The sequence below is a fragment of the Microtus ochrogaster genome, chromosome 24 (assembly GCF_000317375.1).
Source record: "Microtus ochrogaster isolate Prairie Vole_2 chromosome 24, MicOch1.0, whole genome shotgun sequence".
NCBI classification, from domain to species: domain Eukaryota; kingdom Metazoa; phylum Chordata; class Mammalia; order Rodentia; family Cricetidae; genus Microtus; species Microtus ochrogaster.
In genome coordinates this window covers 28,173,092-28,193,041 of record NC_022024.1, presented here as the reverse complement: position 1 = coordinate 28,193,041, position 19,950 = coordinate 28,173,092, and the positions used below count along the sequence as shown (strand labels likewise).

Here is a 19,950-nt window from a genome sequence, read left to right as displayed (position 1 = left end):
AGGCTGGAACTATTGGGGCCAGGCAGTGTTTAAAAGAATACAGTTTCCGTGTAATTATTTCGGGGCATAAGCTAAGCTAGCCATGCAGGCGGCCGGGTGCCTGGGACTCAGTCCCGGCGCTCTTATTTCAACAGATGGATGGATGGATGAGTTGCAAAGCTGAATTGTAGAGACCAGTATCACATCCTTAAAACTGGCAGAAGACTGACTTATCTGCATTCCTTTCCTGATTAATAACTTGTAGCTGGGCTGAAGCCATGGCTCAATGGTTAAGAGCACTGGCTGCTCTTCCAGAGGACCCAGATTCAATTCCCTGCACCTACATGGTGGCTCACAACTGTCTGCAGCTCCAGATCCAGTGGTTCTGACATTCTCTCACAGACAGACATGCTGGCAAAACACCACTGCACATAAAGTAAATAATTTAAAAGAATAGCTCATTATAACAGCCTCTTTAGTATATTTTCTGTGTAGCAACTGTACTGGGCCCCTGTTCTAAAGGCTCAGGCTGGCAGGCCAGCAGTCTAGTTTGAATAGCCCAAACGCAAACCAACCAACCAGCCAAACTAACAAACAAACAAATGCAACTTAGATGCTTATCAGGCGCTGGAAATGATTCTGAGGTCAGGATTTCCTAATATGCACGTCTTATAGGCAGCTTTCTTGGGATAAAGAAATGATTGCATTTGCAGACATGTTCTTCTATATAAAGGAACAAAAACTGAAAGGAAGAGGAACTTGCCGTAAGTCTGACATTGAAGTAAATCTGCTTTCCTACCCCGACTCTTCAGCTAATTACAAGTTAGGGAAAACCACTTGGCCGTTAGGAATAGCAATTACAAGGGGAAGTTTGGGCTGGAAAGATGACTCAGGGGCAAAGGTGTTTACTGCCATTCTTAGGGCCTGAGTTCAATCCCCAAACCCTCACGATTGAAGGAAAGAATCGGCCCTTAAAATTTGTCCTCTGACCTACACATGGACATTGTGCCTGTGCCTCACAAAACACACATAGAATAAATAAATCAATGTTAAAAAAACAAAGAAGGGTAAGTTAGCTGCAACCCTAACACTTGATTTGTCTGTTTCCGAGACAGTGTCTCCCTGTACTGGAGGCTAGCCTTGAGCTCATCAGCTTCCCATGTGCTGGAATTACAGGCATGAAGCACTATATAGGGCCTTAGCACCAGCACTTTCAGCCATAGGATTTTAAAATACAGATTCATCCAACACGGCTTATATATGGAATGCATTCTGAGCATAGTCAATGTGAGAATAGCTTGTTTTGTTTTACTTAGGCAGATCCTCTCTCGGTTGCCCAGGCTAGTCTGAAACTCACCATACAGTCTCCACTAGCCTTAGACTCCAGGCTATCCTTTGGCTTCAAGCTCCTAAGAGTAAGAGTTACAGGTGTGAGCCTCTGCATCAGGTTTACTAAGCATTTTTTTTTAATCTCTGAGAGGAGGCTCAGCATATTGTAGCAGCAATATAATGCAGTGATTTCATGATTTCTTCCATACATGTTTCATCAGAGGCATGCCTTCCTACTAGTGACCTTCCTGGCAAGAAGGAAGCTTTGCCATGCCTCAGGGGAGCTTCCTGTGGTCATCCACAACACCTGTCAGGATATTTATAATGCACATATCCAGACTCCGTGGGCTCCTGGATCGATGTCCCAGAGACCAGCACTTCCTGCAGCTTGAGTGTATCTGTCATTATTACTTTTGGAAAACTAATGCTAACATCCATGTTCCCATAGTTGTTTGTGAACATGACTTGCAAATCTACAGGCTGACATTTTATCTGTTTGTGCTGTTGCTAGGCAGAGATTGGATCTGATACACTCAGTTTTCTAATGTGCTTTTCATCTTCCCCTTTTCTGCACTTCTAGCGGCATCCGTATTACTGACTTCAGCCTTTATTTAGAGAACTTGCTGCGTGGTTGTGGGTGATGGGATGTGAATTCTGCAAATGAGACACTGCCTAAAGTGATTAATTGCCATGTCGTGTCCTGTTTAAAGGGGAAAACATTGCTTTCGGATGGAAAGTTTTCTAGCAGGGAAGGGAGATCCGAGAAGAGCCTTGGAAACTATCAGTTGAAAACCAGGAATGTAGTTCAGTGATAGACCATGTGCTAAGCATGTCCAAGGCCCTGGGTTCCATCCCCAGCACTACACACACACACAACACATGCATATGTGCACGCATGCACACACACACACCACAGACTATGAACAATGTAAATCTGTTGTCTCCCCAACCACTCAGACTCCAACAAGGTTCTGGCGTCTGTCTCCTCCAGATGGCGGCTACATGGCGTCTCACTGACTCTGCCTTCTTTCTCCCAGCATTCAGTTTAGTTCCCCCAGTTTAGTTTTCCCGCCTAGCTCTATTCTGCTAAGCCATTGGCCAAAACAGCTTTATTCATTAACCAATAAAAGCAACACATATACATAAGGACTTCCCACACCACGAGTCAGATTTTATTTGTAAAGATAGAAGGGGTTCACCAGGAGAGCAGTTAGAGATAGAAAGCAGGGAGCCAGGAACTACATGGGAAGTATTTGAACTGTGCCCAACCAAATTTTAGTTAAGGACAAGGAGTCTGTTTTATGTAATAGCAAGAAAGGGAGAAAAGTGAGTAATGGACCATGTAGCGGGGGGGCAGGGGTAAGTTCTAAAGAAAGAAATTGGGTGGATAACAAGGACATCCAGCTTTTCTCAACAGAGAAGTCAGTGTTGTCTGAAGTCCATGGCATACGTTGGGGTATTAGAGATTCATTAACTAGAACCCTTTCCCGGACTGTGAGACACAGTGCACCATGGTGTTTATTTACACACCATCTCTGTCTAGATTAGGGTTTCTCAGCAACTTTGACATTGGGGTTATCTGTTGTGAGACTGAATCAATGATGTCCACCTGCATCCCTAACCAGCAGATGCCAGTAGCACCCTTCACCCTAGCTGAGACTGTGCAGACATTGACAGATGTGCTCTGGGGGCAGAGGTGTCTGCATTTGCAAAATGCTGGCTTAGCACACATGGGAGTTACTTTGGTGTCCTGAGTATTGGTAGATTCTTAGGTTGAAAAGTCTGACACATCACTTTGAGGCAGGACCAAGGCCCTCCTCCCTATATCTAAGCTAAGCAAGGTATCCCGCCAAAAAGAATGGGCTCCAAAAAGCCAGTTAAAGCACAAGGGATAAATCCTGGTCCCACTGCCAGTGGCCCCACAGACTGCCCCCAGCCACACAACTGCCTATGCACATTCTCCCACTGTCAATCAGGAGTCTGCGAGCTCTCACTAGCTCGTTAGCTGTTTCTGTGGGTATCCCCATCATGGTCTTGACCCCTTTGCCCATATAATCCCTCTTCCCTCTCTTTGACTGGACTCTGGAACCTTGGCCCAGTCCTTAGCTGTGGTTCTCTGCATCTGCTTCCATCAGTTGCTGGGTGAAGATTCTATGATGACAAGGTAGTCATCAATCTGACTACAGGGCAAGGCCAGTTCAGGCACCCTCTGCACTATTGCTTAGGGTCTTATCTGGGGTTATCCTTATGGATTCCTGGAAATTTCCCTAGTGTTAGGTTTTTGGATAGCCCCATAATGGCTCCCTCAATCAAGATATCTCCTTTTTTGCTCTCCCTCTACGTCCTTCCTCCGTCTCAACCATCTAATTCCTTCACCTTCTCTCTCCCCTTCTCCCTTCCCCTTCTACCCACCCTTCTCCTTCCCCCACACTCCCAGTTTTCTCGGGAGATTTATTTCCTCTTCCTAGGGGCATCCATGTATGACTCTCTTAGGATTCCCCTTGTTATCTAGCTTCTCTGGGGTTGTGTTCTCTAGGCTGATTAGCCTGTCTTTGCTTTATGTCTAATATCCACTTATGAGTGAGTACATACCATGTTTGTCTTTCTGGGTCTGGGTTACCTCACTCGGTACGGTCTTCTAGTGCTATCAATTTCCATGCAGATTTCAAGATGTCATTGTTTTTTACTGCTGAGTAGTACTCCATTTGTGAATGTACCACATCTTCTTTATTCGTCCTTGAGTTGAGGGGCACTTAGGTTGTTTCCGGGTTCTGGCTGTTACAAATAATGCTGCTATGAACAGAGTTGAGCAAATGTTCTTGTATGATTGAACATCCTCTGGGTATATCCCCCAAGAGTGGTATTCCTGGGTCTTAAGGTAGATTGAGTCCCAATTTTCTGAGAAACCATCTTGACTGATTTCCAAAAGTGGCTGTACAAATTTGCACTCCCACCAGCAACAGAGGAGTGTTTCCCCTACTCTGTAACCTCTCCAGCATAACCTGTCATCAGTGTTTTTGATCTTAGCCATTCTGACTGGTGTAAGATGGAATTTCAGAGTTGTTTTGGTTTGCATTTCCCTGATGGCTAAGGATGTTGAGCAATTCCTTAAGCATCTTCCTCCCATTTTAGATTCTTCTGTTGAGAATTCTCTGTTCAGATCTGTACACCATTTTTAAATGGAATTGTTTTGGTATTTTGATGTCTAGTTTCTTGAGTTCTTTATATATTTTGGAGATATGGGGTTGGTGAAGATGTTTTCCCATTCTGTAGGATGCCACTTTGTCTTATCAACTGTGTCCTTTGCTTTTCAGAAGCTTCTTAGTTTCAGGAGGTCCCATTTATTGTTTCTCTCAGTGTCTGTGCTACTGGTGTTTTATTTAGGAAATGGTCTTCTGTGCCCATGCAGTCAAGGGTACTTCCCACTTTCTCTTCTATGAGGTTCAGTGTGTCTGGATTTGTATTGAGATCTTTGATCCATTTGGACTTGAGGTTTGTGCATGGCGACAGATAGGGATCTATTTGCAGTCTTCTATAATTGACATCCAGTTATGCCAACACCATTTATTAAAGATGCTTTCTTTTTTCCATTGTATAAGTTTAGCTTCCTTGTCAAAAATCAGGTGTTTATAGGTATGTGGATTAATATCAGGGTCTTCAATATGATTCCATCGGTCCACCTGTCTTTTTTTATGCTGATAACAAGCTGTTCCTATTACTATAGCTCTATAGTAAAGAATACAGATATTTGTATTATGATTCATAATGGTAACAAAATTATAGATATGAAGTAACAGTGAAAATAGTTTATGGTTGGTGATCAGCACAGTGTTAGAAACTATATTAAAGGGTCACAACATTAGGAAAGTTGAGAACCATTGTCTTATAGTCTATAGTTCTGGTTCTATGTGCCAGATTTCAGGGTTTTGTTTTACCATAGTTGAGCTAAAAATAAAACTGTAGTGTTACATTAGAAAGATGAGTTGGGAGTTGTCCATGTGGCATGGTTCTAATTACTCTGATTTGTTCTCTTCTAGACTATTTAAAGAACCTCCTAGAAGACTCTGCGGACCACAGGGACACCCACGGTAACTAGCCTTTGCAGCCTTCTGCAGTACAAAAGCTTTTCTATTGTGTTGACTTAGACCTGGGAAGGAAAAATATGCTTTGAACAAAACCCTTATACAAAACTCCTTTTTAAAAGTTCCCTCAGGCAGATGAGACGGTAACTAGGGGAAGAGGCCAAGTGCTACTGGAGGCAGGTGATGTCGGTCCCTGGAGACCCCCAGGCTGGCCTTGAGGAGTGTGGGGGTGGGCCTGGCCTAGCCGGAGTTTCTTCCTTGTGTGCTCTGTCGTTCAATCTGTGGAGGTCCATTTCTCCATCTGAAAGAACCAGACACTGAGCCGGATGATCCATTTCAAACTCGGAAATCATTTCTCTGAAGTAACTAAACCACAAGTCAAGGCTAAAGTTTAAGCCAGGCGTGGTGACATACACATGTAATCCCAGTACTTGGGAAGCTAAGTAAGGATTGCCAAGAGTCTGAGACTAGCCTGGGCGACAGATTGACACCCTGGCTACAAACAAACAAAGCAACCTATAAAAGGATAAAATCTAAATAGCCTTTCATTTGGAGAACATTTATTGCTAGAGGCTACATCCCTCTTAAACCTCAACACCCCACCCCACCCACACAAGGGCAAGATTCATAATCATTGTCTCATAATCAATTTTTAAAACAAGGTTTGATTGTAATATAGTTTGACTTTTAAAAGTTGCTATATAGCCAAGGATGACCTTGAACTCCTATTCTTCCCAACTCTGTGTTCTCAATGCTGTTACACATCTGTGCCTCCAAGTCTTGTTGTTTTGTTTTGAGGCAGAGTGACCTCGAACTCGTGGTCCTCTTGCCCCAGCCTCTTTTGAATGCTGGGATTATAAGCCTGTGCCTTACTCACAGCTTAGTTTCTTTGGTGTAATTATTGTTGGTGATGCTATAAATTCAATTCAGGGCACATGCTAAGCAAATGCTCTACCACTGAGTGATACCCACAGCTCAGAGGTGAACTTTTAAAAACATTTTATTTCAAAAGAAAAGTTCGAGGTTGCCTAAACAATGTTTCGTGTCTTCAGTGAAAACATTGTACAGTTGATGAAGAAGTTTGAAAGCTCCATCAAATAAAGAATACAGGCAGTAGCTTTAGAGTACAGCTGCCCTGAGCTGTCCGTAGTCCTGTGGAAAGAGGGAAATAGGATAGTAGCAGAGGCAGAGAAGACTGGCTGAGGGAAAGTAGGGCAGTAATTGAGCTGGCGTAGGCAGGAGGAAGAGGAAACACTCCTGACCAGAGTCTGTCTCATGAAGAAATCCGTGTAAGAGCTGAGGTCGTAGGTCAGCAGTCTAACACTTGCTCCGCATGCACAAGGCACCCCCTTACACAGTTCTTATAGAGGTCTTGACAATCAGAGCCCAAAGAGACCTCTGTTCATGTCCCAGGACTTCTGCCCTCATGGACATTAGTCCCTGATTCTGTAGATGAAGCAAGCAGAGTTTGAGATGGAAGATCTTGATTCCTGGAGATTACCCGCCTGCAAAGAAGCACAGAGTGAATGAGCAGCAAGCAGTGGGGTGCACTGTGGTCCGGAGCAGAGCAGTGCATGGTGTGGAGGGCAACTGTGGGCTACACTGTACTGAGGAGGGGTGGAGAGGGCTAAGCAAATACATCTTTGAAGTACAGCCAAGGGTAGAGTCAGCAGCATCTCTCACTAAGGAGATGGTACCCAGAGAGTAGAATTATAGAGTGAAGACCAGGTGACCACATAGCAGCATCTTTATTTATCCACTCAACCCTAAGGTTCTCAGCCCTGCTCACTGCACATTGCAGCACTCCAGGGAGATGGGCATCTGCAGGGAACCATGAGCATGCGCTGGGAAGGTAGCGTCAGATACAGGGAGACCCTGCTTTCCTTTCTAACAGCAGTAAGGTTGGGAATGTAGCTCAGTTGTAGAGCCCTAGCCTAGCACAAATGAAACCCTAAGTTCCATCCCAAGGATATCACATATGCACGTGCAAGGTTTTTAAGTAGTAATAATGAATAGAACCCATGTTTAAGGAAGACAGAAACCTCCAGGGTTGGTGCTAGGAGAATACCCAGAGCCAGGCATGGTAACACAGATACATAATCCGAGCATTCAAGAAGCAGAATCGAGATAAAGAATTTAGGGAGCGGTGGTGGCGCACATCTTTAATCCCTGTGCTTGAGAGGAAAAGGCAGGCAGATCTCTGAGTTCTAGGCCAGCCTGGTCTGCAGAGTGAGTTCCAGGACAGCCAGGGCTACACAGAGAAACCCTATCTCCAGAAATAAACCAAACACACACACACACACACACACACACACACACACACACACACACACACAAAGATCACGAATTTAAGGCCAGCCTTGGCTGCATGAGAAATAGCTCCTTTGTTGCTTACCACTTAAGTACCTAAAGCTGTGGGAGAGCATGGTTTCTCCTTTAACATCTTTCTGTGTGTCTCAGAATATCAGTGTCATATGTGCAGGGTAAGCATCTTTGTTTAGGTTAGGGAGAGTGGAAGGGTGTTAGCTCCTCTGCTGTCTACCCAACAAAGGCAGTGGGACCTTCCTGCCACTGTGTCCCATGTCCTTTATGGAAGGAACATTCTGTCTTGGAATGGGGCACAGCCACATCCTCAGACAAAGATCGACTTTTAACTAGTGGTATGTGCCTATAATCCCAGTATTATCCCAGTTGAAGCAGAAGGATTATAGATTTGAGGCCAACCTGTAACTACAGGTTTGAGGCAAGGCCTAGTCTAAATAACTAAATAGATGCTTTTCTTTTATATCTAGCTATAAAGATGCTGGGGCTGGAACATTTAAAAACACATGTGAATGGCAAAGAGCTAATACAGATTGCAAACCAAAACTTGGCCATAAAGCTCAATAACCCAGCCTACAAATCGATGACTAGAGTTTCCATGCTAAGGTCTAGTGTGCTTTTGTATGGCATTCTTTCTCCCTCTCCTCTCTCTCTTCTCTCCCTCCCTCTCCCTTCCTGTCTTCTTTCCTTCCCTCTCTTCTTTCCCTCCCTCCCTTTTCTCTCCTTCTCTGTTGAGGATGAAATGTAGAGCTTCTGATTTCTCTTATTCCTAATTCAGATTTCTTTAAATCAGTCTCAGAGAGGAAAGCTGAGTCCCAGCCCCCTTCCAGTTCTGTTCTGGGAGGTCTTGGTATATCGGTGCTCTGAACCAGGGCCTTGGGTGTGCAAAGTGCATGCTATATCATTGAGCTGTCCTTCCCAGTCTCTGACTCTCTTAAATAATTGTTTCGCACAGCTCCTGCCTGCTTTATCAGAATCATGTTCCCCAGGACAGTTTCTAGTAGGAAAGGCCTTAGCTGCTAGGTAAAGTCTGTCCTTGCCCCTGTAAATGTCAACAGAGTAATCTCATCTCAGCAAGCCACCTAACACAGGGTCAGTGGTCTCCGTAGGGTTGCTCCTTGGTTTTGTTGGTTTTGTTTTTTCCTATTTCCCCCTGGGTATCCCCTCACTAAATCTTACTGTCTATAGTTCCAGCTACTCACAGACAACCAAGGTCCCCTCCCCCAGCCCCCAGCCCCCAGCGTTTAATTGCTGTGTAGTAGGTCTTTTGTCAACTGGAACTGCTTAATATTGGAACCTGTTTGCTTCATTGGTAACAACCAAATGCCCTTTCTATTTCTGCATGTTTTAGATGCCCTAGCTGTTGTTATAGAGGTAGCCAACCATGCCAACGACACCATGAAGCAAGGGGTAAGTCTGGAAATCAAGGGCTGGCACAACTATGGAACCTGGAAGCAGACCCATCTCATTTCTCCCTTGTCTTTCTGTAGGACAACTTTCAGAAGCTTATGCAGATTCAGTACAGCTTAAGTGGACACCACGAAATTGTGCAACCCGGGCGGGTAAGTGTTTTAGAATACCTTCTACAGTTCACTGCAGTGTAGTTGGGCACTGTCAGCAACCATTTTTGTTTTAGTTTTGAGAATGACTAATGTTGCTCTTCAGTGACCTAAGAGGCACCATTCTGTCCATTCAAAACAGCATGGCGGAAGTCACAGTGACAAGCAGTCCAGTTCAATTAGGAGAGAGGCAGAGGACCCCATGGAGTTCCAACAGAGTATTTAATGGGATCATTTGATTCTGTAATACCAACTGAACTCACACAGCATTGAAGGCAATGCCATTTAAAGTCTGTAGAGAGGCCTAGAAGGGAAAGATCACTGTTCGGATGTTCCTCATAGAGCGCAGAAGTGGTCCAAGCAATGAACTTAGGGAGTTGCAACACATAATTATCAGGTCGTTGGATGTACCTCAAGGTCAGGTATACACAGACAGCTATGTGTCAGTCCCCAGACTACCCCTGGCACCAGTACAGGAAGTGAGATTGATTCTTTATCACTTTTGGTTTATTTCCATTTTTTATCTTTTCAAGAAAAAAGCTAAGTTGCGTCCGTGGGAGGAAGTGGTCAAAGGACAACTCTTGGGAGGGCTCCCTCCTACCATGTGGCCCTCAGGGACTGAACTCAGGCTGTCAGGCTTTGCAGCCATTACCTTTACCCACTGAGCTTCGCACTGGCCCCTTTTTACCATTTTTTGAGACAGGAATTACAGGATAGCACACTACCACATGCCTGATTTATTGAGGCGCTAAAAATCAAACCCAAAGTGTCATGCTTCTAGGCAAGCATCCTGCCAACTGAGCAAATTGTCACTCTCTTTTTCTCTGAAAAAAAAATATTTATTTGTTCATTTTTATTTTATGCATATGAGTGTTTAACCTATGTGTGTATGTGCACCACGTGCCTGCAGTACCCTCAGAGGCCAGAAGAGGGTGTCAGATCTCCTGGAACTAGAGGTACAGGCTGCTGAGAGCTATACTCTGCAATATCAGTTAGTAATCTTATCGGTCTTATCCCCTGAGCCATTGCTCCAGCTCCCCACCTCCTGTTTTTAGTCTCATTTCTAAATCTCTTGTAGAGTTTAGAAAGAAACCATGATTGTAAGTCACAAAGAAACAATTCTGGGAGAATGTTGGAAGGAAATCCTATGTGTGTTGTCGTTGTGTGGTGACAGGGGCACTAACTGAGTGTTTGCTTGGATGAATTAGGTTTTCCTCAAAGAAGGCACTCTGATGAAGCTGTCTCGGAAAGTCATGCAGCCCCGGATGTTTTTCCTGGTAAGAGGCCATGTGGTTTGACATGTCTGGGTCACTGCTTCATGGAAGACATGAGAGCAGACGAGCTTAGTGCACCCAGCAGCTTGGTGGCCTTTGACAGCCAGATCGCTCGTTTCAAGCGCAGGAAATGATGAGGTCTTGTTAGGATGCTCCATCAGAAAAGTTTCTCTCTTAGAATTTAGTTAATTTTGTTTTATATACGGAAGAATAGTTTTAACCAAATTATTTATTCAGGCAGATTGTAGTATTTCTGTGTGATTTAGAATTTATAAAAACTTGGAAATGAAGCACGTGCTTTGGAATTTTTCTGACAGGCAGTCTTTTCTCTTTACCCCTGTGCGTTATTGACGTCTCTTTTGCCGGAATCGGTTTCCGTAGGAATCGGTTTCCGTAAGTGGCCTTTGTGTTCTGTCTCTCCTTCCAGTTTAACGACGCCCTGCTGTATACAACACCCATGCAGTCTGGGATGTACAAACTGAACAACATGCTCTCACTGGCTGGAATGAAGGTCCGTGTGCATATTCATGTTTACTCACCCAACACATGCAGAGAAAACCTGTAAGACAGTCGTCCTTCTCGCTCCCCTCGCTCTTCTGTCTGTTTGCTGCTGCCCATGCATCCGCTCGTTCCTGTCGGGGCCTCGCTCTTGCGTTAGTTTATTCAAGGCATCGTTTGCTGAGAGCTGCGATAAACAAAAATAGTGACAGATTTGCTCAATAATGTGCAGGCACATTGAAGGATGGTTCATTTTCTCTCTGCCTCGTCCCAAACCTCCCCGTGCCCTGAGCCTTTGCAGCGATGCAGACACAGCCCCTGTGAGCACATCATAGAAACCACTTCACAGGCACACTAACGCACCAACACAGTTAAAGTGCACGGAGAGAGTGGCAGCACACACTTTCACTCTTGCCCCTTAGGAGGAGGAGGCAAGAGGAGCAGGATCTCAGGGGCTTTCTCGGCTACACAGTGAGTCTTAGGCTAGCTTCAGCTCCTTGAGATTCTGCCCAAATATAACAGAAATAGGTAAGTGAATGAGTGGAGTTTAGAGCCAAAGGCAAGTTGGTGGTATTTATCTTCAATCCCATCCGCAGGAGGCTGAGCTAGAAGGGTCATTTGAGCTCAGGAGCTTCAAGACCCTCTGAGGTCTTGGTAGCATGGTAGGACTGTCGTCTCAAATACACACACACACACACACACACACACACACACACACACACACACACACACGTATTTATCCGTGTGTGTGTCCGGGGTCTTTTTAAAGGGCTTGGTTTTGGGTTGTGCTTTTATTTTATTGCCCAGGCTGGCCTATGTCGTCAAGGCTGGTGTTGAGCTCCTTATCCTCCTGCCTTGATCTCTCAAGTGCTGGAATCACAGGTGTGAGCAACCACACCAAGCTCTTTATGAGATAGAGTGGATTCTGTAGCACAGGCTAACTTAGAAATCAAGACCACCTTCTGCCTTAGCTTCTTGAGTGTGGAGATCACTGGTGTGAACCTCCACAGCCTAGAAGAGTACGCATCTTTCGACAGGTGCGGCTGGTATACTGTTTTGGATGGACAGCTGGGAAACGCCTGGTACTCTATAATGAAACCCTTCCCCGAATAAAACATAAAACAGACAACACCACCTGAGAGAGAATCAGGGAAGCCTTTCTGGGGAGAGACGGGCTTAGGGATGACTAGGCCGCCATGCTAGGACACTGGGAAGGGAAGTCTGTCAAGTGACTATTGTGACCTAATGTTGTATTATGAGCTGCGGGGCTGCGTCCCCAGCACCCCGCTGCCCGCAAGGCTAGCTTTACCCCGAAATAATTACACGGACACTGTATTCATTTAATCACTGCTTGGCCATTTCTATCTAGCCTTTTCTAGGCTAACTCTCGCACCTGGACTAGCCCATCTCTAATAATCTGCTGTAGCCCATAAGGTGGCTTACCAGGGAGATTCTAGCCTACGTCCATCCTGGGTCGGAGCTTCATCGCGTGTGCCTCAGAGAGCAGAGCTCTCGCCTCTGCCCGCAAGAGTGGAGCATCGTGTCTCTCTGAGGTGTCTGCCCCCGAGAGAGAGCTGTCGAGTCTCTGACCTCACTTCCTCTTCCGCCCAGCATTCTGCTCCTCCCACCTACGTTCTAACCTATCAGGTCAAGCAGCTCACTTCCTCTTCCGCCCAGCATTCTGCTCCTCCCACCTACGTTCTAACCTATCAGGTCAAGCAGCTTCTTTATTAAATCAACCAATGACCTTCCTCCATCAACCTAAGGCTTGGAAATGGGGACAGCAGGCCTGCATTTGAATATTTAAATTCGCCTGGAACATAGAGTAGGTGGCAGAGGATGGTGGAGAAAGCTGAGTGGGGAGACTGGCTGCGGACATCAGTAGCCAGGACCTGGGCAACGTCAGCTACTGTTGACATGTCAGATTTGCACAGAGTGAGTTTGTCAGACATTTGTGCCTTCTTCCAGGTCAGAAAGCCTACCCAGGAAGCCTATCAGAATGAACTAAAGATTGAAAGTGTGGAACGTTCTTTCATCCTGTCAGCTAGGTAAGTGTGTATGTGCGTGCGTGCATGCGTGCGTGTGTGCGCGCACTCATGTGTGTGTGTGTGTGTGTACGCACGCGTGCGCGTGTGCAGTCATTACACAGTCACATACACTTACACACACATTCCTGAAATGACATTTTGGCAGTATAACTGGCTCAGATAGTCTTTTTTTTTTATTTTAATTTTTAACATTTAGGTCAACCGCTAGATATTTTATTTATTCCTTTCCTAAAGCCTCTTCCCTTTTGTGTATGGCATCAGGCACATGACAGAGCTGATGCAAGAAACAGCAGTGTCCCTCTAGGTAGAAGAGTAGTAATGCTGGAACTTGCTGTGCTGATCACCTCTTGTAAGTCCTGCAAGGTCTTCCGTAGTTTAACACAGCAAGTTTAAGAACACTTAGTGCTTTATACTTCACTAGAATGACTTCATGTGTCACTTAAGGGCCGTAACCCACGTGATAGTTAACAAACCTCTCCTTAAAAGCTAGGAAACCAAGTTAGAAAAACGTCGAGTCGCTGTCAGTATAGCTAACAAAGCCAGAATAGAAATCGGAGTTGTCTGCTTTTGATCTATTGGTGCTTCTATTTTGACCTTAGGATACCAGGCTAACCTCAAACTGAAACCAGCAGTGACTTACACATGATGAAAACATGTTGTAAGGGTTTCACGGCACACACAGTCACTTGAGGTCATTCTCCTCTACCTAGTGAGCTTGAGGCCAACCATGACTACATGATTTCCTTTCCCAAAACAACAGGGAAGCTAAAATGAAAATCAAGCATTAAGGAACCCCAAAGTGGTGTAACTCTCTCACAGACACACCTCACTATTGCGCTTCACTCTACTTGGCACAGAGTGTGTGGTTGAATTTGTGTTCGTTAATTGTTTGTTTTGAGTCCAGATCTCCTGACGTGGCCTAGCTGGCCCCCAGTTATCAGCAGTCCTCTGCCTCCTGTGTTCCGGGATTACAGGCACACGCCACCATGCCCACTTCAGTGTTGTATACTATGAGCTGAACGTGTGTGGCAACTCCCCATGAGTCTTCCAATGCCCCTTTCCTTTTCTTTTTATAAATTAGGGTGTGTGTGTGTGCACCTGTGCACCTAAGGAGGACAGAGTAGAGCTCCAGTTCCACTGGAACTGGACTACAGGAGCCTGTGGAATTCTGAGCCTGTTAAGAGGGTGCTCGCGATTGCTCAGTAGCGTTTGTAACCACTGAGCCATCTTTTCAGTCCTCAGTTTCCCTTTTCTGATAGCATGTGCTCACTCAATGTCTCTCTGTGTCCTGTGTCTGTAATACAATAATTAGTTTTTTCATTGTTGTATCTGTTTTCATGAACTATATAATATGTGATCATCTAGTTGGTTTTGGGTACCGTGAGCATTTCTGTATAATGTTGAGCTTAATTGAGAAATGTTTGTTTTTCTGACTATGAACTGAGTGTTTCCCTTTATTTCCCCTCTGTCATGTCCTCCCTATTTTTGTAGACAAAGTAACCCTACAGTGGCCCTTGAGTGCCCAACCTAAAGGGAGAGTTACACATTTCTCACTGACATCCAAAGCTAGAAGTGATCAAGGTTAATAAGGGAGGGGTCAAAAGCCCGGCAAGCTGAAAACTGGGCACTTGGGGCCAGCTGGCCGAGTTGTAAATGGAAAGGAAACGTTCTTGAAAACAATTAAATGCGCTACTCCACTGAACAAATGAATGAAAGCAGGTGTATGTGTTATGGGAGATGTTCCGTAGCAGATAGAAAACAAAACCAGTAACAACATTCTCTTAAGCCAAAGCCTAATCTAGAGCAAGGTCCTTTTCAGTTCTGTGAAGGTCCAGAAAGGGGAGTCTCTGCGGCAGAATGATTGAGGCAAGCAGGGGTTGTGTCTCGTAGCATGCAAGCAGAAGGTGAACATGCAGGCAGAAGATGAAGCAGCAGCAGGTGCTGAAGCAGACGCTGCGGTGACTTGTCCAGCCAGCAGGTCTAATAAACAAATGAAACAGCCTCCCTTTAGCAGACGATGCATCTAGAACGTTCATAGCTGGAGAGAGTCGGTACCTGGCTTCCGGCTTGCGTCTCCTTGCATGCTATCCTATTCCACATCCTTCCGCCTTTTACAGGGGGCTCCTCTCCTTGGATTGCATCACTTCAGTCAGGAACATGGAGCCTCTGCCTTTGGCTAAGCCTTGTGCTAGGCATGGAGGTGTAGTGGACGACTTAAAGAGCCTGTCTTCACTAAACTTGCATTCCACTAGGGCAGCCGTGTACTTAGCAAATATTAACCCAGGTAAAGTAAGGATTACTGTAGTTAAGTAGAATACAGGGAGAATACTAATTGCTAGGCGGTTGTTAAACTAGGTTTAGGGGAGAAAGGACATGGAGATTGGCCTTAAAGGCTTGTGTTCACTGACTCACGGAGGGAAGGTGTTGGATAACTAGGCAAAGGGAAAAGCAAGGGCCACCCGGTGCTTAGGAACAATGACTCCAAAGGTTCTGAGGTAGAAAGGAACATGCGGTGTGGGCAAGGAAATGACACGAGAGGCACCCAGGAGAAGCTGGGAGGACCTGGTGAAGCGTGTGCAGGAAGACCTTGTGGCTTTGGGTCTTCAGCATAAGAGCATAGGAAAGCCACTTGGTGTTTATCACAGGGAATGATGCAACAGAACATTTCACTCCCGTGTGGACAGCACTTGGGGAAAGGTGATTGATTGAACACAGAAGGCAGAAGGCAGGGTTATTCATCAAGACCTGACAGGCTTTATGGGCTGTAGGGTGGTGCCACCGTTCACTGTGATCGGTAGCACTTGAAGGAAGCAGTTTAGGGGAAATTCAGGGGTTGGGTGCATACCGAGCATGTGCAGTGTCAGCATGGGGCCTCAGGCATGCAAGGATTTCAGTGTCAGAAGGATGCCTGGACTGGAGGTATATGTGTGAATGCCATCCTCTTGGAGATGACCAGAGTATGAGACTGGATGAGGTGCACAGAGAGCCTGTCATTCCCTGTGAGACTGCTACCTACATAAAACTGTCCCTCTGCGGTACTCATTACTTTCTCACCGCAGTAAGGTGTCAACCCTTAGCTGAGGTATATTTTGTGTGTCCACTTCACAGCTCAGTCCCTAGCCTATCCAGTAAATGTCATTCAGAAGAGTCACAGTAATGTGGCCTCTAAACATTGGCATTGCACCCTGCTGCCAGTACCAACATGGGTGTGGCCAGGTCTGATATACCAGAAACCCCTAATTGGTAGTTTTTCCTCTCAGCAATTCATTGCAATTGAGAGGAAAATAATTTTCCTTGACAAAAATTTGTCTTCTGATGATAGATGCTTTCTATTAAAAAAAAAAAAAAGTACTCGGGCTGTTTGTCAGTTTGAGGAAGATGCAGATTCTTCTGCTGTGTTACAAAAGGCCTGGGATGCCAGCACTGGATGCTTCAGGCAAATGTGTGTGGTCTGTAAGAAATGTGTTATCAAGAGCTGGTAAACATTGTCTTGGCAGAAGCCCACACAAGAGAGCGCCAGGAATGATTAAACAAAAGAACAGCATATGTGACATGATTTGTACAGTCAAATCACATTCCTCATGCTCCCAGGGCTCCAGAAAAATCCAACAGCAATTCTCAAATTAGCCATCTGCCTCTCTGTTCTCAGTTACTTGGAGCAAAACGTGGGCGGTGGAAGAAGAGCTGGTAACAATTCATAAATGTTTGCCCAGAAGTCTAAGTGTCCGTTCCTGCGTTGTAGTTCTTCAGGGAACACACACCAGATGGCACTGATCTGGTGGGGAAGGGCTAAGCCCTTCACTCCACTTGGGTCTCCTGTCGACTCAGGAAACTGTCCTTGGTAAAGCCAGGGCCTCATATTGGTGGTCCCCAGTTTCCTCACTGTCCACATGGTGACAATGTCTGCTAATGCAGGGGTGGAAGGAAGAGCCAGTGGATATTCTAGGGGCTCCGAAGATGAGAAACGATGACATCTGGGAAGCATTTAGTGCTGTTGGCTGAGCACGGTAACTACTAATTGGTAGCTGTCTTTGGCAACAATGATAGAATAGTAGAAGTAACAGGCAGATTTTATTTGGTTTAGAAAGAAAAGTGTTATTTCTTGTTTTGTTCTTTGTATGTAGTAAAAATTTGGGAACCATTGATTTGTCAATATCATTTGTAATTTCTTCTCTCAATATGAATAAATATCCTAAGTGGCATTTATCAGGGAAGTACATTACTGGACATACTACGGGAAAGGCAAGTGATTCTTGTGTCTTCTGCAGTAACAAGGGAGCTAGGTCTGTAGCAGGTCATAGTTAGAGTTCTTGGTCTGAGGTCCTCCTGGGATCGATCCTCTAGCCCTGGAAAATGGGGAAAAATACAAAACCACTACCCTATGCCCATCCATATGTCCCTCTCTTCAGGGTTGGGAGTTTTGTTTAATTTTGTTTTGTTCTTATTTTATAGAATTGTTTATGCTTAAAATCAGAGCTAATAATATGATGAGCAGCAATGGGCTGGCTTTCTTACTTTTTTTTTTTTTTTTTTTTGTTTTTCGAGACAGGGTTTCTCTGTGGCTTTGGAGCCTGTCCTGGAACTAGCTCTGTAGACCAGGCTGGTCTCGAACTCACAGAGATCCACCTGCTTCTGCCTCCTGAGTGCTGGGATTAAAGGCGTGCGCCACCACCGCCCGGCTTTCTTACATTTTTCTAAAGTATTTTAAACCTGACTGTAGTTGCCAGGTCATTTTGCATACTTCAGTACCACTCTCCCAAAGACACAGGGATTTCCTCACATTGTTAAGCTCCCATTGTGAAGGGTTTGTCTCATTATGATAGATTTTTTTTAAAAAAAATTATTTATTTTATTTGAATGCTTATCTTTTTTAACTTATTATGTAAAATCTGCCTGCATGTATGCCTGCAGGCCAGAAGAGGGCAGCAGATCTCATTACAGATGGTTGTGAGCCACCATGTGGTTGCTGGGAATTGAACTCAGGACCTTTGGAAAAGCAGGCAATGAATACTCTTAACTGCTGAGCCATCTCTCCAGCCCCTAGATTTTTTCTTCTCTCCTTCTTCTCCATGTATATGTATAGATTATCATATTTATGTCACCTAAAGTGTGCCTAAAAGTTTTGAATATGCAAAACAAATTTTAAATGACTTCATAACTGTCTTGACACCAATCATGAATGAGCTTTAACCACAGGTTTTGAAAGAGAGGCATGGTTGAGAAATACAAAACCAGAATACCGTTTGCCAAGCAGGCTCCTCTTCCCTGGCCTGTTCACATTACAGTTGGGTTAAAGACAGCTCCGGTGGGAGAAGACTAGGAACAGCACTTGGTGTGCTGAGTAACGGACGAGCACTCACAACCACACACAATCTCCTTTATTTACTGAGTCAGCTTATGGTTTATAGTGCTAAAAATAGGTCCTCACCACCCAACTGCCTTTCATCTTTCTGACCCCTTCATGGTGGACCGTTACATAGTATCTCAGGTTCTTATGTGACTGTCCCAAATAGCTAAAAGTTCACAAAGTTGGCAAAGACAGAGCAGCTAGACCTTTATGTTCAAGTCAGTTTCTGCTGGCCTCAGTACACTCTAAACTTCAGTCATCAAGTTTGTTATTAGTAAATCCTGTTTTTCATAAACAAGGATTGAATCCAAGTTACATATCCACTATGCTGTAGCAGATCAAATTTTTAAACAAGAGCTAAATCCAAGTTACATACAAGAATTTGTAGTAAACTTTACCCATGTATATTTTTTTTAACTATCAACCTTTTCTGTTTCAAGTTTTAGGCTTTGTTATAGATTTCACAGATTTTTAAGCCATACCCAACAAGCTTACAAATCTTGAAATACAGAAAGTTTACACCATTACCTTGAGATTTTTTTTTTTTTGAGAGCAGAGAGATAGGGGATTTTTAAGAATGTAGAACAGAGAAAATTTAAAGATAAGAAATTTGGGGATCATTTGTGTGTGTGTGTGTGTGTAGTGGCAGAAATTATTACAAATCTGCGAGTGCCCATCAGTGGTAACATATTCCTTTAATCTCAGCATTTGGAAGGCAGAGGCAGGTGGGTCTCTAAATTTGAGGCCAACCTGGTCTACAGAATAAGTTCCAGTATAGCCTGGGCTACACAAAGCAACGCTATCTCAACAAACAAAAACAAAACAAACCTTTGAGAATTTGGAAGTTGAGTGTGCCGTTGTTGAGCCATTGACTATTCTGAGGCCAAACCATTTACAGTAAGATGGTGAGGCTTTAATGAAATCTTTGAGTCTCAGGAGGAAGGAGATTGGAGAAGGCAGGTGCATCAAGCTCCAGGAGTGAGCCAAGAGGCAGGTGGCAAGGGAGCCAGAGCAAAGATGAGATGGGAGACTTAGCAAAAAGGGTCAAGAACAAACCTCTCCAGAGAGAGAATTCTGCTGGGCAGGGAGGGGGAAGTGCCTTAATGGAGATGCCCCGAATCGCAGTGGAGATGCATACAGCGGACCCCAGTGAGCCAAGGAGAGGCACAGCCTTTCCAAGTGCTGGGTGCCCAGGAGGGCGAAGGACGCCCCAGGAGCAGAGGGATGAGAGGACACTTATCATGTAGACAAGGAGACATGAGCTCTTAGAGTAGGAAGGAGGAGCAGCTGAAGAGACAGCTGTAAAATCTGGCGTTGAGTGTGGTGGGTGGCAGAAGCCAGCAGAAACAAACGATTTACACCTTAGGGGATGCTTGGGAGGGTATTGGCACCAGATATGGGGGGTACAATAAAGAAACTTCCATCCCCCTGAATATTAACCTTCATCAGGCGATGAAAGGAGACAGAGACAGAGACCCAAATTGGAGCACCGGACAGAAATCTCAAGGTCCA

General features: G+C 44.9%; 1 protein-coding gene across 1 annotated transcript in view; it reads left to right on the top strand.

The window, feature by feature from the left end:
• Fgd6 (FYVE, RhoGEF and PH domain containing 6) overlaps positions 1-19,950 on the top strand; it is a 121,741-nt gene that overhangs the window by 86,068 nt on the left and 15,723 nt on the right. Inside the window, exons 9-14 of the mRNA XM_005358149.2 lie at positions 5,346-5,396; positions 9,064-9,122; positions 9,203-9,274; positions 10,480-10,548; positions 10,973-11,056; positions 13,012-13,091. Of these exons, the coding sequence (XP_005358206.1) occupies positions 5,346-5,396; positions 9,064-9,122; positions 9,203-9,274; positions 10,480-10,548; positions 10,973-11,056; positions 13,012-13,091 (415 nt within the window). The remainder of the gene's footprint in view (positions 1-5,345; positions 5,397-9,063; positions 9,123-9,202; positions 9,275-10,479; positions 10,549-10,972; positions 11,057-13,011; positions 13,092-19,950) is intronic.